The 24,079-nt window shown below is 44.4% G+C and overlaps 2 protein-coding genes across 3 annotated transcripts in view; both read left to right on the top strand.

The window, feature by feature from the left end:
- NEK7 (NIMA related kinase 7) overlaps positions 1-24,079 on the top strand; it is a 117,556-nt gene that overhangs the window by 20,745 nt on the left and 72,732 nt on the right. For both annotated transcript variants that reach the window (XM_060232351.1, XM_060232352.1), the window contains exon 2: positions 17,659-17,741. In XM_060232351.1, coding sequence (XP_060088334.1) covers positions 17,685-17,741 — 57 coding nt within the window. In that variant the 5' untranslated portion in view covers positions 17,659-17,684. The remainder of the gene's footprint in view (positions 1-17,658; positions 17,742-24,079) is intronic.
- On the top strand, positions 12,539-12,941 carry LOC132567803 (c-Myc-binding protein-like). Its single transcript, XM_060233485.1, has one exon. It carries the CDS (start codon positions 12,539-12,541, stop codon positions 12,905-12,907), a length of 369 nt encoding a protein of 122 aa, XP_060089468.1. The 3' UTR covers positions 12,908-12,941.

Genomic DNA, 24,079 nt, shown 5'->3' with positions numbered 1-24,079 from the left:
ATATCAAACAGCTATTGTCCTTATCAGGGGCGTAGCTAGGGCTTTCGGGGCCCGGGGCCCAAGATTCACGTGGGCCCCCCTACATGTGTGCACGCTGCCGGAAACAGGAAGTGACGTCACTTCCGGTGACGTCATGCCACCGCCGGAAACAGGAAGTGACATCACTTCCTGTGACATCATTTTTTCCCCGCGCCACCTGCCGGAAACGGGAAGTGACATCACTTCCTGTGACATCATTTCCCCCGCGCCACCTGCCGGAAGCAGGAAGTGACATCACTTCCTGTGGCATCACTTCCCCCAAATGACATCATTTCCCCCAAATGCCACTGCCGGAAACAGGAAGTGACTTCACAGCACTTCCTGTGACGTCCCCAAAAATCCCCCAAATATCACCGCCGGAAACAATTTTGTTCTCAAATCCTGTATATACTTCATCAGTATATGGGATAAGGCACTTTCTCAACTGTGCTGCATAATGCAGCCTATTTATTTTGTCCTGTTTGCTCTGTTGGCTCTATCTGCGCCACCTTCATCACTTTCGGGGTGTGGATCCCCCAGTGGGGTGGGCTCCCGACTCCCTCCGCCGGCTGTTTCTGATAGCCCTGCGCCCCCTCTTTCATTTGATATGTGTCCCGTGCGGGTGCCACCGTCCCGCCGGGAGATGCTGCAAAATGAGCCCCCTTGAGGCTTATGGCGGCAGGGCTCGGGGGAAGCGAGCTAGACTGCTGTTCTTTTGAGGGGTTATAGAGTGTTTCGAGCCCGTCCCTGTGGCATCGGTCCCATCGTTGTGGGACCCAGGGGGGCGGCGCAGCGACCCACCGAAGCAGCCTGTCACTAATAACACAGGTCAAGATGCAGGACAGGAACCCGGAAGTGACCGACAGGCTGCTTCAGCGGGCCGCTGCGCCGCCCCCCTGGGTCCCACAACGATGGGACCGATGCCACAGGGACGGGCTCGAAACACTCTATAACCCCTCAAAAGAACAGCAGTCTAGCTCGCTTCCCCCGAGCCCTGTCGCCATAAGCCTCAAGGGGGCTCATTTTGCGGCATCTCCCGGCGGGAGGGTGGCACCCGCACGGGACACATATCAAATGAAAGAGGGGGCGCAGGGCTATCAGAAACAGCCGGCGGAGGGAGTCGGGAGCCCACCCCACTGGGGGATCCACACCCCGAAAGTGATGAAGGTGGCGCAGATAGAGCCAACAGAGCAAACAGGACAAAATAAATAGGCTGCATTATGCAGCACAGTTGAGAAAGTGCCTTATCCCATATACTGATGAAGTAAATACAGGATCTGAGATCAAAATTGCACCAGAAGACACAAACACAAAGCTCCCTTACACTGAATCAGTGCTTGGGTCCACCAAAGTCAGTATTGTCTACTCCAGGGGTGGCCAGAGTTGCTTAACAAAAGAGCAACACAGAATAAAGGTCAGATGTTTGAGAGCCGCAAGACATGAACATCGGATATTTGAGAGCCCCGGACGGAAGGAAGGAAGGGAGGGAGGGAGGAGGGAGGGTGGAAGGAGGGAGGGAAGGAAGGGAGGAGGGAGGGAGGGAAGGAAGGGAGGAGGGAGGGAGGGAAGGAAGGGAGGAGGGAAGAAGGAAGGAAGGAAGGAGGAGGGAGGGAGGGAAGGAAGGGAGGAGGGAAGGAAGGAAGAAAGGAAGGAGGGAGGGAAGGAAGGGAGGAGGGAAGGAGGGAAGTGCTAGCTCAGGGAGCATTATCTGGATTCTCCATAACAACCAAACTACTAACTCATCCCCCCCCCCTCCAAAAAAAAAAAAAGTATATAAAGCTCCTCAGTCCCTGCATCATGGCTGGATGTAACATAAACAATATGCTTGTTCTCTAAGAACCAGGCTTTATCACTCCTACAAATGAATTACATTTCACACGTTTCCTCACATACATTCACCCTGCAAAACAGCAGGCACCAGAGCCCAGTAATGAATGGCACAATAGACATTCCTTAGTCAAGCACTTTATGCTGGCAGTTCAGATTTATTCTTTCTCCATATTGCTATGGTGGACTGTTGAGGAAAATGAAGGTGATTCTTTCATTTATTCTAGTAGTAAATTGGCCAATTCCTTTGAAACCAGCATAATCAAATAATCCACAGGCAAGAAAGGTAGGGGTAATAGGACTGTAAATTAACCAAAAACAAATCCTGGAAAAAAATGGCCGGAAGGAAGGAAGGAAGGGAGGGAGGAGGGAGGGAGGGAGGGAAGGAAGGAGGGAGGGAGGAAGGAGGGAGGAAGGAAGGGAGGAGGGAAGGAAGAAAGGAAGGAAGGAGGAAGGGAAGGAAGGCCGCCCCCTCCCGCCAGCCGCCCCCCCCGCTTTCGGCCCCCTCCCTCCCTGCCTGCCCTCCTTACCTGCTTCCAGGGCGGCGGAGAGGCCGGCGGCGGCGAGTCCGGCGGCGAGGCCGCTGGAGGGCCTCCAGCGACCAGCGCCGGCTTCTCCGACGCCCTCCCCGGCCTCCGCCTGCACTGGAGGCCCGCGCGCGGGGCCCTGCGGCGGTCGCGGAGCCGGGGAAGCGTCGGAGAGGCCGGCACTGGTCGCTGGAGGCCCTCCAGCGGCCTCGCCGCCGCTTCTCCGGCCTCCGCCGCCACCGCCGCCGGGCCCCGTGCGCGGGCGGGGAAGGCGGCGAGTGCAGCCGGCTTCTGAGGGGCCCCTTGGCATTGCCAGACCTGGGGCGACCCGCCCCCCTCCTTACGCCACTGGTCCTTATTCTGTTTTTGGATAACATCTACAGCCCAGAAGAATCAAATAGATGATTTCCAACTTTGATCCTTTTCTATCGAATTGGAGTTGGTTCCTGTAATCAGCTGCTTACTTGTTTCCACAAATAATTCTTCATTCAGGAAGCCTACTTCCACAAGAGTGTAATGTATTTATTTATTTATTACTTTCAACTTTTATCCCGCCCTTTCCACAAGTGGACTCAGGGCGGCTAACAAGGCAGGAGTATGTATTTATATGCAGCTTATTTCCCCAAGGAGCTCATATACAAGCTCCTCCCAAACAGAAGCCCCGAGAAATAGCAATTAACCAAAACAAGCCTGTAAGCTTCATGGTAAAATAGGAATTTGAGACTTTTTTTTTAGTATTCGTTCAGTACACCATCTCTCAGCTGTACGCTCTGTAAATTCATGAGAGAATGCAGCTCCAGTGTATGAACTGGAAGTAACTAGTAGGAATTTTTCCAGTTCATGAAAGAGGAGTACAATCTTATATGAATTCCTGGCATCAATCAGGTAGCCAGTTGGCTTGAGCACCTGTTTGCACAAAATTGGTAGTACATTTTTTTTTACTGTGATTAACTCTATTCTCTAAATTAAAATTCCCATTTGGTAGATTCTTCACAGTTAAATACTGTTGTGGTTCTAATTCTTGCTGCATCTCTTACGTGAACTTTGTAACTTGTAGTCATGTAACATAATGAGTGAAATCAGGAAGTCCTCATTTGGAATTTCTCGTCTGCCATGAATTTATCTGACAGCCTGATGTTCTTTTTCATGTTAAACACACTGACCATGATTCAGTGAAAGTTAAGGTATCAGCCCCATGGCGCGGAGTGGTAAAGCTGCAATATTGCAGTCTGAACTCTTTGCTCATGACCTGAGTTTGATCCTGGCAAAAGCTGGGTTCAGGTAGCTGGCTCGAGGTTGACTCAGCCTTCCATCCTTCAAGGTCAGTAAAATGAATACCCAGCTTGATGTGGGGAAAGTCCTAGATGACTGGGGAAGGCAATGGCAGATTACCCCATAAAAAGTCTGCCGTGAAAACGTCGTGATGCGACGTCACCCCAGAGTCGGAAACGACTGGTGCTTGCACAGGGGACTACCTTTACATTTTAAAGGTATTTTAACTCCTATTGTAATCAATTAGATAGTTAAAAGTGCAATACTGAGCTTTGACAAGCCTTTTCTCTTTTTTTGTTGTAACACAGAAGTATCTCTCAAGTAAACAATGCAAACTACTATTCATCATGATAATGTTACACTTATTTGGTTTTATAATAACATTAGAAGAGGTAACCATAATCTCTTAGTTCTTCATACAGTATTCATTTAATAATCATTTGTAAGAAAACACCAAGGGATGGTTTCCCTTTGTTGTGGCAGTATTAAAATTTTTGCCATCTGTGTTTAACTTTGTAGTGTTCTATTTGAATAATGGAGGCTATTTAAAGCTGGGGGATAATATCTGAAAGTTGCTTAACTTGTCTGGAATATTAATTCAAGAATGGATTTGTATTTGAATTGCAAGTCTATATGCCAGTGTTTTGGCTGAATTCCTGTCTCTCTATCAAATTGTGCAGATAGGTGGATCTCTTCCCTAGTTCAACATAAGAAGCTCTCAAAACACTTCCAGATGTATAGTGATTTGTGGCTGTTTGGTATTCTGAATCAGAATCTGGTCACCAATCCACACATTAACTCTAAACTATGACGTGGATTTTCTAGAAAAATATAAATCTGAAAATTTTACACACACACACACAAAAAAACCCTGATAAAATTCTAATACCCCAAACAGAGTGTGGTTTAATTTTGCATATTTATTTTGGTATATACACTATTTGGATACAAAAATTTTAAAGTACTCCATATTAATTTTATGTCCAAATAGTGAACTGAAATAGCAACAAATAGTGAACTGAAATATATTATTAGGGGGGGAAATGAATTAGGCAACGCTTAAGTGCAGTATTCAAATACAGTCATAGTTTTATGTGGACATTTTTAAATTGGAATAATACTTGTACAAGATGGGTTGTTTTTGTTTTTTTAGTGTATTGGTAACTAACCTGAGCCCCGATTGCCAGGAAAAGGGCAGGATAAAAACAAAATAAAGAAATAAACGAATAATTCCCTCACACTGTTTAAATGTAAGGAGAAAAACAAAGGCATCAAAAACTGTTGACCTGCTAATTTTAGTACACCCAAAAAATTATGCATGGACATGGTTGTCCACCCATCCATTTCAATGCAGTGGAACTCTTTTCCAAAGAAGTCAGCAGGACAATTAAGTCTCACCATCTATCCATGTTAGTTTCATGTCAGATTGGTGACTCCAACATCCTTCCACCAAATGAGACAAAATATGTAAATAACTTTAGTTTTGGTTTTTACTTGACCCACACATCAAATCTGGTGAATTTCTAACTTGATTTTTAATTTGGATTATTATATGTACTTTTGCTTTTATCTTCTCCTCATTTGCAAATTAACAAAAGTCTTTGTTCACAATTCTTCAGGATAATCACATGAAAAACAAACAACTTTGAAACTACCAAAGTTGCCTGATACAGCATTGGCAATGGCATTCATCCTTTGTTTTTGATTTTATGAAACAATGAATGGAGAATTCTGTGCGGAGCAATGAAGCACTGGAAAGTTTTTCTCCTCACATCTCTGATTTGAGATCATTGCAAGAGGAAATACGTTTGCTTTTCTTAGGTTCTTCATGTTGCTTGTTGCAGTACCAGGTTTACCTAACACTGCTACTGAGAATAGCCAAAGAGTTACCAACCTCAAGGTGGGGCCTAGAGTTACTGTGAAATTACAGCTGGTCTCCAGACTATGGAAATCTGTTCCCCTGGAGGAAATGACAGCACTGGAGGGTAATATCTGGGATCACATTCTATGGAGTCCTTTCCCTCCTCAAAACTCTTCTCCAGGCACTGCCCACCTCCAGGAATTACCCAAGCCAGAGTTGGCAACCCTAGCAGCATTAAGAACATAAGAGAAGCCATGTTAAATCAGGCCAATGGCCCATCCAGTCCAACACTCTGTGTCATGCAGTGGCAAAAAAAAAAAAAAAAAATTATATACACACACACTCTGGCTAATAGCCACTGATGGACCTCTGCTCCATATTTTTATTTAAACCCCTCTTGAAGGGGGCTATGCTTGTGGCTGCCACCACCTCCTGTGGCAGTGAATTCCACATGTTAATCACCCTTTGGGTGAAGAAGTACTTCCTTTTATCCGTTCTAACCTGTCTGCTCAGCGAGTTCTTGTATTGTGAGAAAGGGAGAAAAGTACTTCTTTCTCTACTTTCTCCATCCCATGCATTATCTTGTAAACCTCTATCATGTCACCCCGCAGTCGACGTTTCTCCAAGCTAAAGAGTCCTAAGCATTTCAACCTCTCTTCATAGGGAAAGTGTTCTAGCCCTTTAATCATTCTAGTTGCCCTTTTCTGGACTTTCTCCAATGCTATAATATCCTTTTTGAGGTGCGGCGACCAGAACTGCACACAGTACTCCAAATGAGACCGCGCCATCGATTTATACAGGGGCATTATGATACTGGCTGATTTGTTTTCAATTCCCTTCCTAATAATTCCCAGCATGGCGTTGGCCTTTTTTATTGCAAACGCACACTGTCTTGACATTTTCAGTGAGTTATCTACCACGACCCCAAGATCTCTCTCTTGGTCAGTCTCTGCCAGTTCACACCCCATCAACTTGTATTTGTAGCTGGGATTCTTGGCCCCAATGTGCATTACTTTGCACTTGGCCACATTGAACCGCATCTGCCACGTTGACGCCCACTCACCCAGCCTCAACAGATCCCTTTGGAGTTCCTCACAATCCTCTCTGGTTCTCACCACCCTGAACAATTTAGTGTCATCCGTGAACTTGGCCACTTCACTGCTCACTCCCAACTCTAAATCATTTATGAACAAGTTAAAGAGCATGGGACCCAGTACCGAGCCCTGTGGCACCCCACTGCTTACCGTCCTCCACTGCGAAGACTGCCCATTTATACTCACTTTCTGCTTCCTATTACTCAGCCAGTTTTTGATCCACAAGAGGACCTGTCCTTTTACTCCATGACTCTCAAGCTTTCTAAGGAGCCTTTGATGAGGAACTTTATCAAAAGCTTTCTGGAAGTCAAGGTAAACAACATCTATTGGGTCTCCTTTGTCCACATGTTTGTTCTCCCCCTCAAAGAAATGTAACAGATTTGTGAGGCAAGATCTTCCCTTACAAAACCCATGCTGAGTCTTCCTCAATAACCCGTGTCCATCAATGTGCCTACTCATTCTGTCCTTGATAATGCTTTCTACCAACTTTCCCGGTATTGAAGTCAGACTGACTGGCCTGTAATTTCCCGGGTCTCCTCTGGAATCTTTTTTAAAGATGGGGGTGACATTTGCTACCTTCCAGTCCTCAGGAACGGAGGCAGATTTCAATGAAAGATTACAGATTTTTGTTAGAAGATCCACAAGTTCAACTTTGAGTTCTTTCAGAACTCTCGGATGTATGCCATCCGGACCCAGTGACTTATTAGTTTTTAATTTGTCCATCAGTTGTAGGACCTCCTCTTTTGTCACCTCAATCTGACTCAGGTCTTTCAACACCCCTTCCAAAATTAGTGGTTCTGGGGCGGGCAAAAAGTTCTCATCTTCCACAGTGAAGACAGAGGCAAAGAATTCATTCAGCTTCTCAGCCATTTCCCTATCCTCCTTCAGCAATCCTTTTACCCCATGGTCATCCAAGGGCCCCACTGCCTCCCTGGCTGGTTTCCTACTTCTAATATATTTGAAGAAATTTTTATTGTTGGTCTTTATGTTTTTTGCAATATGCTCCTCATAGTCCCTTTTTGCCTGCCTGATCACAGTCTTGCATTTGATTTGCCACAGCCTGTGTTCCCTTTTACTAATCTCACTTGGACTGGTTTTCCACCGCTTAAAGGAGTCCTTCTTACCTTTTACAGCTTCCATTACTTTGTTTGTTAACCACGCAGGCCTTTTCTTATGCCTGTTTGTGCCTTTCCTAACTTGTGGTATGTATTTTATCTGAGCTTCTAGGATTATAGTTTTAAATAGTCTCAAAGCTCCCCCAAGGGTTTTGACCGTATTTACCTTTCCTTTCAGTTTCCTTCCATTTTTAGTGGAAGCTGGGCAGAAAGATGGTAGAAGGTTCTTCTAGTGGAAATGGATAAAAATAATGGACTTGTGGGACCAGAGGAAGAAAAAAATAATCTTTTGATATTAATGGTCAACTAAGAATATCAGTGGTCAAAGGAAAGTGGGGAGGAAACAGCAGTCAGAGCACCACTCCCTGGTTTCTTCTTCTTTTAATAATAATAATAATAAAATTTTATTTATATCCCGCCCTCCCTGCCGAAGCGGGCTCAGGGCGGCTAACAACATGACAAGACAAGACAAGACAAGTGGTGTTCTTTTCTAAACACCACTTGTCTTGTCATTTTCCTGGAATAAGAATGAGATGTGCTGATGGATCCAACTTTGCTCGACCTTAGTTGGAGAAACTGGGAGTACCCTATGCTTTGTAGCTGAGCAGCTACAATTCTTGGACTGCATGCTGTTACATTTAAACAGGGAAGAACCAGAAACAGTGTGTAGCTGATGTTTAAGATTTTTTGTTGTGCTAATGCCTGCAGGCCATTAATGTTCTCCTTGTGGTTAGCACTGTGCAGATTTAAAGAAAGTGACACTCCCTGCTCCAGGAATTTGTAATATAAAAGGTTTTTTATTAAAAAAAAACTCTGAAAGATTAGAATTAGTAGATACTAATCTACTAAAGGGGTTGGAACCAATTTTGAAAACATGGTTGTCTTCAAGCCCTCAGTTTTAAAAATGATACTTACACTCCCTACAAGGATTTCTCAATTACAAGATCATTATTTGTTTGTTTGTTTATTTCCTGCTTCTCTCCCCATTGGGGACCAACACTTACAACGTTGTCTCCCCTCCTCCATTTTATCCTCATAGAATAGAATTTAAAAGCTGGAAGGAACTTAGAGATGTTCCAATCCAACCCCCTGCACTATACAGAATGACCTAAAGCATCCCTGAATTATCCAACCTCTGCTTAAACATCTCCAGGGAGGGAGAACTGGCAACATTCCTGTGAAGTAGATTAGGCCAAGAGAATAACTGGCCTAAGGTCATCCAAGGGACTTCCATGGCAGAGTGGGGTTTTGAACCTTGGTCTCTAGATCCTGCCCTGACCTGGATAGCCCAAGCTAGCTCAATCTCATCAGATCTCAGAAGCTGAGCAGAGTCAGCTCTGGTTAGAATTTGAATAGGAGACCACCAAGGAAGCCAGGGTTGCTACACAGAGGTAGGCAATGGTAAAACGCTTTTGTTCATCTCTTCTTTTGAAAGTCCCATGAGGGGTCACCATAAGCCAGCATTGACTTGACAGCACTTGCCACCACTGTTCTAGATGCTAGCCCAGCACTCTAACCAATTGACTACCTGATCAGGGCTAGGATTGCCAAGTCCTTCCACCACTGCATCAGGGGACTTGTTTGTGTGCACAGCGGGATGATGTCACCCAGAAGTGATGTCATTGCACTGAGAACATCATGCTAGGGATGCTTTAGGACTTGCAATAAAACTCTATGATACCTTTGAGTTTTTTCATGATTCCTAGAGTTGTCACACCAGAAACACTCTAGGGGTCATGGTAAACCTCTATGGTACCATGGAGTTTTTAGCATGAGTCCTAGAGCGTCCCCGGCATGATGACGTCACTTCTGGGTGATGTCATTGCGCTGGAGACGGCGCGCACCGACAGGGCTTTTCAGGGTCGGGGATCCCCCAGTGGCCTGCTCCCTGCTTGCGGGTTGGAGCCCTCCCTAATCAGGACAGTACCAATCAGTTGCTGAAATGTGCATCTGCAAATGAGCATTGATTGTATAGTAGATTGTTCTGCATCCCTGAACTGAAAGACCATGAAGCCGTGAATACATGTTTCATCTGAACTGGGTACATACTCCCTATAACATGCCTCAATGTGGAAAGGATTCCCTGAACTCAGAAATTCTGAAAACCAACAGGTTAGATAAGCAAGTGATTAACTATTGTAATGAAATGTGTGTTATTAGCCCTTGGAAAGCTGTAAATGTGCAGCACTATCCTCACACCTGCTAAAATGATGAAGGAATTAACAGTGTGAACCTCTTATTTACTGTATCAATTTTACTAAAATGTAGCAGACTGCAGGACCACGAGGAAATGGCTGCCTTATTCAGGTGTTACTTTAATATGCAGGATAAGGGGTGAGATATGGGAGTTATTAGGAACAGTTGTTCTGATTCAAATATTAGTCTTCATTTTTAAAACACGCCAAAACAGAAAACAGTTCCATCTGTTAAAATGCAAAAGGTGCGGCTAACTGGTGGACTTTTCTTTCTTGACTTATGTGTCTTGAGTTTTCTATTTTTCTGTTTTGTCTACACCACCTATTTCAGAGGCGTAAAGAACTTTGTCTACACTTAAGATTTCATGAATTGCTTTAGTAGTGTCAAAACACACACATCTTCAGCTCTGATACTGGTGAGTGGTGACAAAGGTATTATATTGAGCTATTACTTTGTCATAGCCCCTTCTTTCTCTTTGGAGTTGACATGGGATGTCCTTGGAGTCATCCCTTGCTAATATGATGCTGTTATTTTGTTTTCTTCCCTTAATAGTACTGTGAGATAGGTCAGGCTGAGAGAGCAACTTGTCCAAGGACTCCCAGAGAGCTTCATGGCCAAGTGGGGATTTAGGCTCAGTTTCTATGAGCGCAGCACTCTTTCCATTACACTGGCTTCATTCCTTTCTGGTTAGTGTACTTTGAAAAGAAAGATGCAATGATATCCTGCTCAGTTAACTTCTCATATAATCTGAGGTATATAATTAGTGGGTCCCAGATTGTAAGACAGTTCATGGCCGTAAGTTCCTTTGCAGGCCTAATTGATATTTAAATTGTTCCTTTTAAGACTTGCTGAGACAGAGACTTAATTTTTCCGTGGAAGTGTTAACTGCACTGTGTTGTTATACTTTTGAGCATTAGATGAGAAATCATGTTGGGATCTTGCAAGGAATTGCCAGCATTGACTTCATCACACATCCTAAATAAGAGGATGTGTTTCCCAAGTGTTGTGGGAAAATACAGTAATTGCCAGCAATTTTCCTGCTTTATCACCTCTTTTGTTGTTGTATTTAATACAGTTTATGAAATTCAGGGTCCTTTCACATGGTAACTGTTGCAAGTGTATTTTGCCATTCTTACACAGTAAAAATCCAGTTGCAAAGCATGTTATTTAGTGAGTGTGTGAACACAACATCAGTGTCCACATCTTTTAGAAACTAATGCAATGGGACATATAACAAATTCCCACCCAGGGATTGTGTCCCCTTTGGGAGCTGTTTTAGTGGGGGGTGGGGTTCAAATGATCATGCTCTCTTTAAAAAACATTATATGGTAGCCTCGGCTGATTTTTACTGTGCTGTTGTGCACTATTCCCCCACTATCACCTTAGCCCTATAAAGGACTGTCTCCATTTTTCCTGTCAAGATGTGATAACGTTCTATAGCATGGCTTGATGGTAGGGGGTTGGCAGGTTGCCAGTTTCCCAATGGGGCAGGGGATCTCCCATCCTCCTGGCAGCAGCAGAAAAATTTCAAAAATGGCTGCCAGGCTGATGGTGTGATATCACTTCTGGGGACAATTTGGAAGTGATGTCATACCTCTTGAGGAATTGCCAGAAGCTCTGTGGTAAAATGTCACACCATTGCCCACAGCTTTTCCCTCATGTCATCCCCCTGTTCTCCTGCAGGTTGCCAGTCTGTGCCTTGCAATCCTACTTGGTGTGGAAAAGTTAAGTGAGGGGAAAGGGGGGTTTCTGAACTAGGGGATGTCTCAGAACAGTGGGCAGAAAGGGGAAAGAACAGGGAACTGAGGAGGAGGAGAAGATCAAGCTCTTCTTGTCTTCCAAATCTTCCCTTGCGATATATACATGGAGAGGCACTCCAGAGCACACAGGAAAAAAATCTCAAGTCATTTCTGATAATGGTGAGGCCAAACAAGTACACCTGGATCCCTTCAGGTACTAACATATAACCAAGAAAGAAAGCTGGCTGACCAGAGAAGGATCCCCTCGTTATTTACACACATGCACACACACCCCTTTCTGTTTTTGCCTCTTTAGTTTTTCTCCTGCCTTTTCCTCTTGAAAGAAAATGGGAGAGATACACATATATGATAAGAGTGGCACTCAATACAACAGCCCTCACTTGCCTCTTCAAAATGCCCCCCAGAAGAAGCTGGAGGGTAGTAAGGCTTGCAGAAGTGAGCAACTGTTAACAGAGGAGCTGTATTGTATAGTGATTACAGTCAGGGCTTTTTTGGTACAAAGCAGCACAGGAGGAACTCATTTGCATATTAGGCCACACACCCCTGACATCACCATTGTTTCATTTGCTGTACCACCATCACCAGCAGGAACTCATTAGGCCACATCCCCTGACACCAAGCCCATGGGAACTGTGTTCCTGCTCAAAAAAAGCTCTGCTTACAGTATCAGACTAGGATCCGGGAGACCCAGGTTTGAATTTCCATTCTCCCATGGAAGCCTGCTGGATGGTCTTGGGCCACCCATAGTATCTCAGCCTAACTTACCTCATAGGGTTGTTATGGTGATAAAATTGAAGAGAGGAGAACAAAGTCCGCATTTGGAAAAAGGGTGGGGTATAAGCGCAATGTACATAAGTAAAATAAAAGAATGTGCATGTTGGCCGGCACAAGTGCAGTCGAGGCTGCCGATAGGGAAGCACTGCTGGCGAACAGCAAGGCCGCTGACTCCAAGTGGGAAGAGTTCCGGCACTACTTGGAAAAGTCGGGGGTGATGGACACACTCACCAAAGTCTTGGTCGCCCTGTACGAAGAGCCCGAGAAGCCCAACTGCACCCTTGACTTCCTGAAGCACCGCTTGGGGGCAGCTGTGGCACCAGAGAACCCTGAAATTGAGGCCCTGCGGCTGGAAGTGGCTGAGGCGAAAGAGAAGTACAAAGCGGTACTGGAAGAGAACAAGAGGCTTAAGGCAAAGCTGATTCAATATGAACCACCTCAGGAAGAGAAACGGGGAGAATAAGGTCCTTTGCATGTGACTTAAAAAAGCATTTCGAAGCACAAAAAAAAAGAACAATGTGCATGTTGGTAAATGAGTATTGACATATTTTGATGTGGGCCACTAGCAACTTTAAACTACCAATTTGGCCCCCTCTCTCAGATTCAAAGACACTCCATATTTAAACTAGTCAAAGGATTGGTTGAAATCAGTATGAACCTGAAAAACAGATCATTTACAGAATTCGTTTGCGAGAAACAGACATATTTGCTGTACCACTTCAAATAGTGACATACATGAAAAATGATAAAGGTAAACCACCTTCCTGACACTATACTGAGGAGCAGTCAGTCATGAGTCTGCATCCGGATGAGCTGAAACTGCTGCACCCCTGCCATGATGGCATCCTGGGACTGATAGTCACCCCTCCCATGTTCCTATACCACTTGCTTCTCATTGAAGGACCATTGATAACTTTCCAAAGAGCCCTGGGGTTCCTCAGCAAACAGTCTGGAAACTTCTGGTCTGAGCTAATCTTAACACAACAAACCTGAGTGCTTCACAAAAGGGAGCAGAAATATTTAAACCAGAGCTTTAGATAACTTGAATAACAAACAGTGGCACAGGTCAACAGGGATAATTCCAATGTTATTCAACATCTACATGTGCCCCCTCACCCGGATTGCCCAGAGTTATGGGCTAGTTTGTCACCAGTACGCTGATGACACCCAGCTCTATCTGTTGATGGGTGGCCAGTCCGACTCCACCCCGGAAGATCTGTCCACAGCATTGCAAGCTGTGGCGGGGTGGCTCAGGCTGAGTGGACTGACATTAAATCCGATGAAGACGGAGGTCCTGTATCTGAGCTGTCATGGTTTGGGACCAGAGGTCCACTTACCAACCTTTGATGGAGCGCAGCTCACACTGGCGTCCAAGGTTTAAAAGCTTAGGGGTGCTCTTGGATTCCTCTTTAACAATGGAGGCCCAAATAGCTGCCACTGCCAAGTCAGCTTTTTACCATCTGCAGATGACAAGGCAGTTGGTCCCCTTTCTCGAATGCGATGACTTGGCAACAATGAGCCATGCTACGGTCACCTCGAGACTGGTTTACTGTAATGCCCTTTACATGGGACTGCCCTTGTCCCAAATCCAGCGACTCCAGCTAGTGCAGAATGCTGCAGCCAGGCTGTTAATGGAAGTTCCTCTGTGGGAGCACATTCAGCCTGTCCTGAAAGTGCTGCACTGGCTGCCGATAATGTACCGGATTCGTTTCAAGGTGCTGGTTATTACCTTTAAAGCCCTATATGGGCAGGGTCCTGCATACCTTAGGGACCGCCTTTCCCTGCATATGCCCCAGCGAGCACTTTGGTCCAGGTCTCAAAACCTGTTGACAGTCCCCAGGATCAGAGAAGCAAGACTCAAATCAACAAGAGCCAGGGCCTTTTCCGTTGCTGCCCCTAGCTGGTGGAATGAGCTGCCGGAAGAGATCAGGGCCCTGCGAGAGCTTTCACAGTTCCACAGGGCCTGCAAAACGGCACTCTTCTGCCATGCATTTTTATAATGATAACATCTGCAGCAGCAGGATTGGCCCATAGAAACATCACCAATGGTGTACCTCTTTACGTTTTTGCGATCCCAGGAGCTCTTCGAATGGCTAACCATCATTCAGATCGCTGTCTGAAACCTTGATACCAGTATATGTTTTTAGAAATTGTTTTTATGTTTTTTGTTTTTATTGTTTTATTTCAAATTTGTGAGCCGCCCTGAGTCTGCCTCAGCGGGGAGGGTGGGATATAAATCAAATAAATAAATAAAAATAAATAAATAATGCTTTGTGAACATTAAACTCACTTTGTGTCAAAGTAGTATCCATCTTGGCATTTGATTTCTGGCCCCAGTGACCATTGTCTTGAGATGCAAAGTGGAGGGAAAAAGTATCTGCTATGGAGCAATTTTATTACTGTTGTTCAAGGAAAGTGCAAAGGCCTTTAACAACAATAGTGCTGGAGAAAAACTTTGCTTCTGGTTTAAGAGTTAAAAGGTGAAAACATTGATATTCACTTTACTTCTGAAGGGTTTCAGCAGCTTAAAAACTCCAGGAAAGATGGAAAGCATAAAACCTATATCTGAAGAACTAAAATGAACTTTAGTTTAGGAAGGGATTTTAAATTTGAGAGGAAAATGTGACAAGACTGTTAGAACTGCTTTCCTTTTGATAGCATTTCCCAGTTGTGTAGTCATCTTTCAGTATTTCAAGGTTAAATATATTTACATTTTTAGTGTGGTTTTAATAAAGATCTGTAAGAAAGCTTTTTGTTCTTTGCAACTAGTTTTTATATATTGATCAGAATGTTTTCACAATTGATTCTGTTTCAACCTACATGAACTGAAGCAACAAAATGTCGGGAGGAAAACTGTAGCAGCAAAAGTAAATCAATAATTTGTTGGTTTTACATGGTTCTTGATCTTCATATACAATTACAATTCGTGTCTAAAGAGGACAGATTTGACCAAAAAAGATAAGAATTTTTAAAACATTTATTATAAGTTAGTAAAAGCAATGTGTTTGACATATTTAGCACTATATAAAAAAGGTAAAGGTAGTCCCCTGTGCAAGCATCAGTTGTTTCCAACTCTGGGGTGATGTCGCATCACGACATTTTCATGGCAGACTTTTTACTGGGTGGTTTGCCATTGCCTTCCCCAGCACTATATAGAAGCAGCCAATTTGTTCACAGTGCAGTCCCCCTTCTGAGTCCATTGACTTAACTTGATTTAAAAGGTACAACTATTTAGGATTCACTGTTTCTTACATTGCAATCCTAAGTACCTTTATTTTAGGATGATGGATGATGGTGGTGGTGGTGACATTGGATTTGTATCCCGCCCTTCACTCTGAATCTCAGAGTGGCTCACAATCTCCTTTACCTTCCTCCCCGACAGCAGACACCCTGCGAGGTAGGTGGGGCTGAGAGAGCTCTCACAGAAGCTGCCCTTTCAAGGACAGTGCTGTGATAGTTATGGCTAACTCAAGACCATTCCAGCAGCTGCAAGTGGAGGAGTGGAGAATCAAACCCAGTTCTCCCAGATAAGAGCCCATGCACTTAACCACTACACCAAACGCTCTCTCACCACATAAAGTCAGACTGCACAGAACCTTAATTTATTTTCATTTTATGCACTGACTTGGCAGTGAACATGTGTGTATTTGGCCAAAAGTTTCTATTCCTATGCATGTTTTGTGTTTTGATGTAAACTGCCCTGAGCCCAATTGGGAAGGGTGGTTATAAATCTAATATAATAATGTTTATTTGTGAGTAGGCCCAGTGACTACATGGGACTTACACCCAAGTAAATATGTATAATATTGGACTGCTAGGTAGAAATCCTGCTCACACAAATGAATCTGTTTAACTCACTGGAACTGTCTTACAACTAGACATTGGATTAGAATGCTGTTAGTTGCTAACATTGTCCAGAAATCACAATTCACATACCGCATAGCATCTAGAATGACTATTTTTTACTAAATGAGTTATGAATTGCAGTTGTACCACAGTTACCATAGGGTAGGCATTGCAACTCTTAGGTGCTGAATAAGATCACCTGTAGTACAGGAAAACAAATGGTATTCTGACTTCTGTCTGACACTAAATATGATATTTATACCAATCTATTACAACTTTCAAGTGGTCTTGCACCATTTGGTTCAAATGGACACTAACCATGGCTTGGTGCTAAGCAAATGAACTTTGGGCTCACCCTCCTGAACTCTGGTATGTTATTTGAACATAGAAGCTGTCTGTGTTGAAAAATTATCACCTGTGAAGTGAGAAAAATTGATAAGAAATATTGTTCTGTTATATAGGCATATTAGAATTTACATCCCACCCCAGTTCATATGTACTGATAAAGAACCCCAGAGATTGGTTCAGTGGGAGTTGCAGGACATCCAAGCAAATGTGTGCAGGATTTTTATGTATTTACTTGGGTAGAAGACCCATTGCATTCAATGGAACTTTGACATAAGTATGCATAGGATTTGGGACTGACACAGAATCCTATGCATGTTTAGTTCCAAGTATATCTTTAACCTGTCACAATATATATTCCACAGCCTGTTCTTACATGCAATGCCTAGTGCTGTGTTATGTTGTCTTCTTTTGATGAACACTTATCTGTAAATTTACCCTTAATTAGGGCACTGATCACTGGATGTTTTCATGACACACTATTCATTTAGTATGGTCTTCTTAAAAAAAAACCCTTATGCTTCCTCCACCAAGCAAAGGATGGTGTACTCCTCTCTTCCATTTTATGGAAAGAAGAAGAAGAATTGCAGATTTATACCCTATCCCAGTTGAGAGAGTTGTATGACTGGCCCAAGGTCACCCAAGTAAGGTTCACGGCAGAGTAGAGACTAGAACATGGGTTTCCGCAATCCTAGCTCAACACTCTGGCCAGTCCAGTAATAGCTACTATACCACAATGGCTCTTGTGTAAATAAGCACCCAGACTCCTTAAGTCGTTTTGAAAAACATCACCCTCATCATTTTCTATAGAAAATAACCCCTAAGTACATGTAACTGCACTCACACAGACTTTTCCCCTGTTTACTCTTGCCTGGGTTCTCTGTCTCTGAATCATGCATCACTCTTGTGCTTGTATTATTTTGTAAGGTCTGTGTATGTGATATATAATAATGGTGCTATAGAAATAATAAGAGGAAAGGTTGCACCCAGTAATAAGATTTAATTGCATGAAATTTTATACAGGTCATTCGAAAGTGTGATTGGAAGCAATGGACGAGCAATCCCAAGGAATGCCAGGCCCTCCTGTTCCTCAATTTCAGCCACAGGTAGGATATTCTAAGAGCTGCAAAGGACAGGGAGTAAGGGGTTGCATTAGGATAGTATTCTAATAAAAGATTGTGTGTTTGAAAAGATGCTTCTGTTTTTCATCTCCGTTTCACCTAGAACAGGTGCCATTTTATGCCTTCCACTTTTATCTTCTGTGTTGGCACTAGACTTTCATGCAATTTTATACTGTTCCACTAAATGATTTACTTTTTCTAGGACTAGAATGACATGGATAGACTACAAAATGTAATGGAATGTAGAGTTCTGTTTGCAGAATTTAAAAAAAGGTTTAAATAAAGGTATTTTTGGAGGAGTGGGGATAGTTTCATTGAAGAGAATGGAAATAATCCTGAACATGATATTGTTTTTATAATCTGAACAATTTTGAAAGACATTGCATGTGTTAAATTCTGAAACACTACAAAATTGTGTGTTTCAAGGCTGAGATAATAGTGCGTCCAAACTTCTTTGTCTTCAAATATGATACAGAGCATTTTGTTATCCTCTGTTTGCTAATTGGTGATCGCTCTCCGCTAACATTGCAAAGTGGCTTTTTAAAGCCTATTAATATGTGTTTATTTTGTCATATTTATGCCCTGCCTTTCTTCAATTATGAAATTAACCTGAGTTTACATGGTGTTCCCCAGACTTGCTTAGCTTCAATGGGCTCGCTGCCTTATGTACCTTTAAGTCTTGCAATGGAACAAAGGATAGATATATCGTCATCCTCTGATCTGTCATGGAACTTTCAGTCAGGTGTTGGAACTCTTGCTGGTTGATGTGGGTGACATCACTTGTTTGATTACTCCCTAATACCACAGTTGAAAAATGGAAGTTGGAATCTGGAGTACACAGAATCAGCAGTAAAATCTGACAGCGGGAAGGAAGCCAGATTTCAGTGTGAGGTTATTTTTTGATTATGTCATTCCAATGCAATATAGATCTGGAACATGCAAATTTATATGTAATTGCATGGGAATGCTAACAGGTTATCACTCTTTCCCTGTTGACAAAAGTTGCACTAAGGGATGATGTATCATAACTGAGTTACTGCAGAATGGTGCAGCAGCTATGAATAAATGAAAAAGATGGCAGTGCAGCAAGTTGCTTCTTGGACTTCAGCAATCATAACAAGAATGTGCTTGTGACTCTTATGTCTCTGTAATTCCAAGGTGCTAAAAGCAAGAAGTATACCCTTTCAAGGGGGGTGGGTCTAGTTGTCCTCTCTCCTCCACTGCACCTCTTGCTATCCCTAAGGCTCCTCTAACTCTCAGGAGCAGCTTTCTAGGTTGGAAAATGGAAAGGTCTTTCTTGCCAGCAGAGCTCCATTTATGGCTCTTTGGATCCAGTCCTTATATAACAACTTACATCAAAACCACATAAAATTAAGGTACACTTAATTTCCCCCCTCAGTTTTGCTGTTTTGAAATACTTTAGACCAGGGCTTTTTTTGTAGTAGGAACTCCTTTGCATATTAGGCCACACACCTCTGTATAGCCAATCCTCCAAGAGCTTACAGGGCTCTTACTGAAGGCTCTACTCTAAACTCTTGGAAGAATGGCTACATCAGGGTGTATGGCCTAATATGCAAAGGAGTTCCTGCTACAACCCTCCCCCCCCCAGCTTTAGACATTTATGCAGCTCAAAATTTTATTTATTTATTTATTTATTTATGATTTCTATCCTGCCCTTCCCAACAAGTGGCTCAGGGCGGCTTACAACACAGGAATCTAACATAAATAGGCATTAAACATAAAGCATTAAATTTAAACATTAAACCATTTAAAACATTGAACCATTTAAAACATTTAAAACATTGGGGGCAGCAGACATCCAGTATAACTACGCTCAGTTTCTTGTACCAGCTAGTCATAGGCCAGCCGGAAGAGGGTTGTCTTACAGGCCCTGCGGAACTGGGCGAGGTCCCGCAGGGCCCTCACCTCTTCCGGCAGCTGGTTCCACCAGGAGGGGGCCATAATAGAAAAGGCCCAGTCCCTTGTCGATTTTAAGCGGGCTTCCTTTGGCCCGGGGATATCTAGGAGATTTTGAGTTCCCGATCTCAGTACTCTCTGGGGAACATGCGGGGAGAGACGGTCCTTCAGGTAGGCAGGTCCTAGGCCATATAGGGCTTTAAAGGTAATAACCAGCACCTTGTACCGGACTCGGTAAGCTATCGGCAGCCAGTGCAGGTCCCGGAGCCCCGGCCGGATGTGCTCCCTTCTTGGGAGCCCTAACAACAGCCGGGCCGCGGCATTCTGCACTAGCTGCAGCTTTCGGGTTCGGCACAAAGGCAGCCCCATGTAGAGAGCATTGCAGTAGTCCAACCTCGAGGTGACCGTGGCATGGATCACTGTTGCTAGATCGTCACGTTCCAGGAAGGGGGCCAACTGCCTTGCCCGCCTAAGGTGAAAAAATGCGGACTTGGCAGTGGCTGCTATCTGAGCCTCCATCGTTAAGGAGGGCTCCAATAGTACCCCCAGGCTTTTGACCTTGTCCGCCGCTATCAGTGGCGCACCCTCAAAAGCTGGTAGGGGGATTTCCCTCCCTGGGCCCCGACGACCCAAGCAAAGGACCTCTGTCTTCGCTGGATTTAGCCTCAGCCCGCTCAGTCTGAGCCACCCAGCCACTTCCTGTAATGCCTGGTCTAGATTTTCTGGGGCGGAGACTGGTCGGCCGTCCATAAATAGATAGAGCTGGGTGTCATCAGCATACTGGTGACAACCCAGCCCGTACCTTCGAGCAATCTGGGCAAGGGGACGCATATAGATGTTGAATAACATCGGGGAGAGAACCGCCCCCTGGGGCACTCCGCAATCAAGCGTTCGCCTCTGGGATAGCTCACCCCCAATCGCGACCCTTTGTCCCCGACCTTCGAGGAAAGAGGAAAGCCACTGTAAAGCCAACCCCTGAATCCCCACGTTGGCGAGGCGGCAGGTCAGTAACTGATGGTCAACCGTGTCGAACGCCGCCGACAGGTCCAACAACATCAGCACCGCCGAGCCGCCCCGTTCCAGATGCCGTTGGAGGTCATCCACCAGGGCGACCAACACCGTCTCCGCCCCGTGACCTGGGCAAAAGCTGGACTGGAGTGGGTCGAGGACGGAAGCATCCTCCAGGAAAGTCTGTAACTGCATCGCCACTGCCCTCTCGATAAACTTGCCCAAAAAGGGCAAGTTTGTTTTTTTTAAGAGGGGGCGGACCACTGCCTCTTTGAGCGGCGTTGGAAAATGCCCTTCCATCAGGGATCTATTTATGATATCCCGTATAGGATATCTAAGCTCCCTGTGGCAAGATTTAATAAGCCAGGAGGGGCAAGGGTCCAGATTACAGGTTGTTGGGCATGCAGATAAGAGAATCCTGTCAACTTCCTCCAGGCTGAGGGGGCTGAAGCCATCCAGAACACAATCCGAAGACAGGCCCGGAGCCTCGGTTTCACTAACTGTCTCAAATATGGCCGGGGGGTCGGGGCGGAGTGACGCGATCTTGTCCGCAAAGAATTTTGCAAAAGCCTCACAGCCAATCTCCAATTCAATAGAATTTGGTCTGCCTTGTGGCAGTGTCGTAAGGTTCCGAATTATATCAAACAATTGTGCCGGGCGCGAAGTTGCGGACGCAATCTTAGTCGCAAAGTATGTTTTCTTTGCGGCTTTGATTGCCATCTCATAGGATTTCAAACTCTCTCTATAGGATGTTTGAGTCGCTTTGTCTCGAGTACGCCGCCATTGTCTCTCTAGTCGTCTGAGCCCCCATTTTTGTTGCCGCAACCCCTGGTTAAACCAGGGTGACGGCTTCGAACGGGGGCGCAGAGGGCGCCTAGGTGCGACCTCCTCAATGGCCCTAAAGAGTCCATCATTCCAGGACTCTACCAGGTCATCCAGGGAGTCGCCAGTGGGCCAGACATCCCGTAGAGCCGTTAGGAACCGTTCCGGGTCCATCAGGCTCCACGGGCGAGCTAAAATACGCTCTCCGCCTAAACAGGGTTGGGGTGATACATCCACACGAGCCTTAAGGGCATAGTGATCTGACCATGGCACTGCTATAGTAGCAATATCGTCCACTAAAACTCCCACTAAAATTAACATCCCCACCACTTTGTTTTACAAGTCCAATAAGATCTGAATCCAACTGTCTCTCACTTTTTATCCTTCCCTTTCCCCAAGGATTTCAGGGTTGGAAAGAAGAAGACCGTAGATTTATACCCCACCCTTCTCTCTGAATCAGAGTCTCAGAGCTTTCAATCTCCTTTATCTTCTTCCCCCACAACAAACACTCTGTGAGGTTGTTTCCTCCTTCATTTTCTCCTTAAGACAATCCTGTGAAGTAGTTCAGGCTGAGAAACAGAGCGGGGGGCGGGGAGGAGTTAACTGAAACCTTATGGTTGCGTGAGGATTTCAACTTAGGTCTCATGTCCTTGTCCAGCGCTCTAACCACTCACTATACCATACTGGCTACCATGAATTAATTTAGAGCATGGGACATTTTTTTCAGAAGATCCACGTCACTCTGTATAAGAGAAAGAAACATGCTGCAGAGGTCAATTTTCAAGGGTCTGAATACATAAGTTGTAGTTGGAAGTGACCCACATGTCATGCAGCAGTTGTGTTTTGCTGCTTCTATAACCATAGTGTGCTGCCCTTACATGTGAAAGGAAGGAGTATGCAATAGACATGGTTGTTTAGCCAATTATGACTTCCTGGTGAGTGTCCATCACATGTTCTGAAGAGTTAAAGATCACAACACACTACAGGTATGGTGGCAAAATACTGATGTATAGTTTTCTCTTAAATGGAGTTTGCAAGCTCATTTCAAAGTCAAGCTAGCATTAACCATGGTTACCACTGGTGCAGCTTTAATGGTAAGCCATGGTTGGGGATGACATGAGAAAGAAGGAAGGAATTCACATTAGAACAGGAAAGTAAAGGGGCAGCATGTGTTTGGTTTCTGATTTGTAAACCATAGTTGGAAGGAGCCAGTAATATGTTTGCACTAAATGTGAGAGCACATTGATGATCAAGATAAACATCAATATATAGATGGCAAGTTGATAGAGATCACCCTAGTTGACGTGTACAAGTCCTTGCTGATTTTTAAAAATGTGATAGTTAAAATGCAGCTTGACGATGACTAAAATGTACTGTAATATGTTCTCTGACCTACCAATGCCCCAATTATATGCAAGCCTGTTCCATTTCCAAATTGCATTGTGGCTGGGAGGGAGACCTGGGTGATAGTTGGAGATGTGCAGCTATGTTGCTTCTCATGTCAGGTCTCCACGTTGAAATTGTATGACAGGACAAGGGAGCGGATGAGACAAGCTGTCAGTCAGCTGCACTGCCCTTTGAAGAAAGGCCATTGGGGGTGGGGGGGAAGGTGCTGCAAATGGGCTGTGAAGTTTACATACACTGCCCACTGTTAAACAGATTACCTCTAATGAAGTGTCTAATGCTCAGGCCATATCAGCCTAATCCTCGGTGGCAGTTCATCCCTCAACTGCCAAAAAAACACCGCCCTCTGGCCCTCTCTCGCCACTCTGGCCGCCAAACACAGGGAGGTGCCTGGTCTTAATAAAGCCAGACAGTGTGTGATCTGACATGCAAATGTAGGTCATTGCATATGTAAATGTGTGATTACAAACCTGCATGCCAAAACACATTAGTGAGACTTTGCTCTCAGCATGCGGTTGTCACACTGCCTTAGTAGTTCACGCTAATGTTTGTCAAGTTACTGCACAGACAGAGGATGCAATTCCCAATTCAAATTTTGAAATCTATGCTGGCTTCAAAAAAAAGGGGGGGGGATCACACACCCACCCCAGCTTAATGAAGCCACATTCTGCATCTCTGTAACGTGAGCATTTGAATAATGAGAACTCCCCAAGTTTCTGTATTTTCACTACAAACACTACAGATCACCTCATTAAGCCTGCATAGGTTCCTTTTGAATTTACATCATTGAATCTGTGCAGTGCCATCTCTATCAAAGCAGTTATATATTCAGGCGCTGGTGGTTCTGTTGAATATTCATTTATTTTTGGTTGTGTGACGGAGAGCTTCAGAGAGCCAAGAGCCTAGACATATTTCCAGTATCCATTACATTTCAAAGAGGACCAGTTGCATACTTCAAGGGTTCTTGAATCACTGCTGTTTGTGCTTTTAAATTCTAACACAAAGGCAAAATGTGACAAAATTGTTGCCGTTTTGCAGATCCTTAATAAAAATAGATGTTACTTGTACTGTGGTTTATAAAACGCTCGGGGTGCAGAATAGAAAGCAACCTAAGTGTCAGTGACTTTCAGTTTACCCCTTACAACACATCCTTCTGCCCAAAGAATAATGCT

Source organism: Heteronotia binoei, chromosome 2, assembly GCF_032191835.1.
Source record: "Heteronotia binoei isolate CCM8104 ecotype False Entrance Well chromosome 2, APGP_CSIRO_Hbin_v1, whole genome shotgun sequence".
NCBI lineage: Eukaryota > Metazoa > Chordata > Lepidosauria > Squamata > Gekkonidae > Heteronotia > Heteronotia binoei.
Note: the sequence above shows the minus strand (reverse complement) of the source record. Positions and strands in the feature narration are given on the sequence as shown.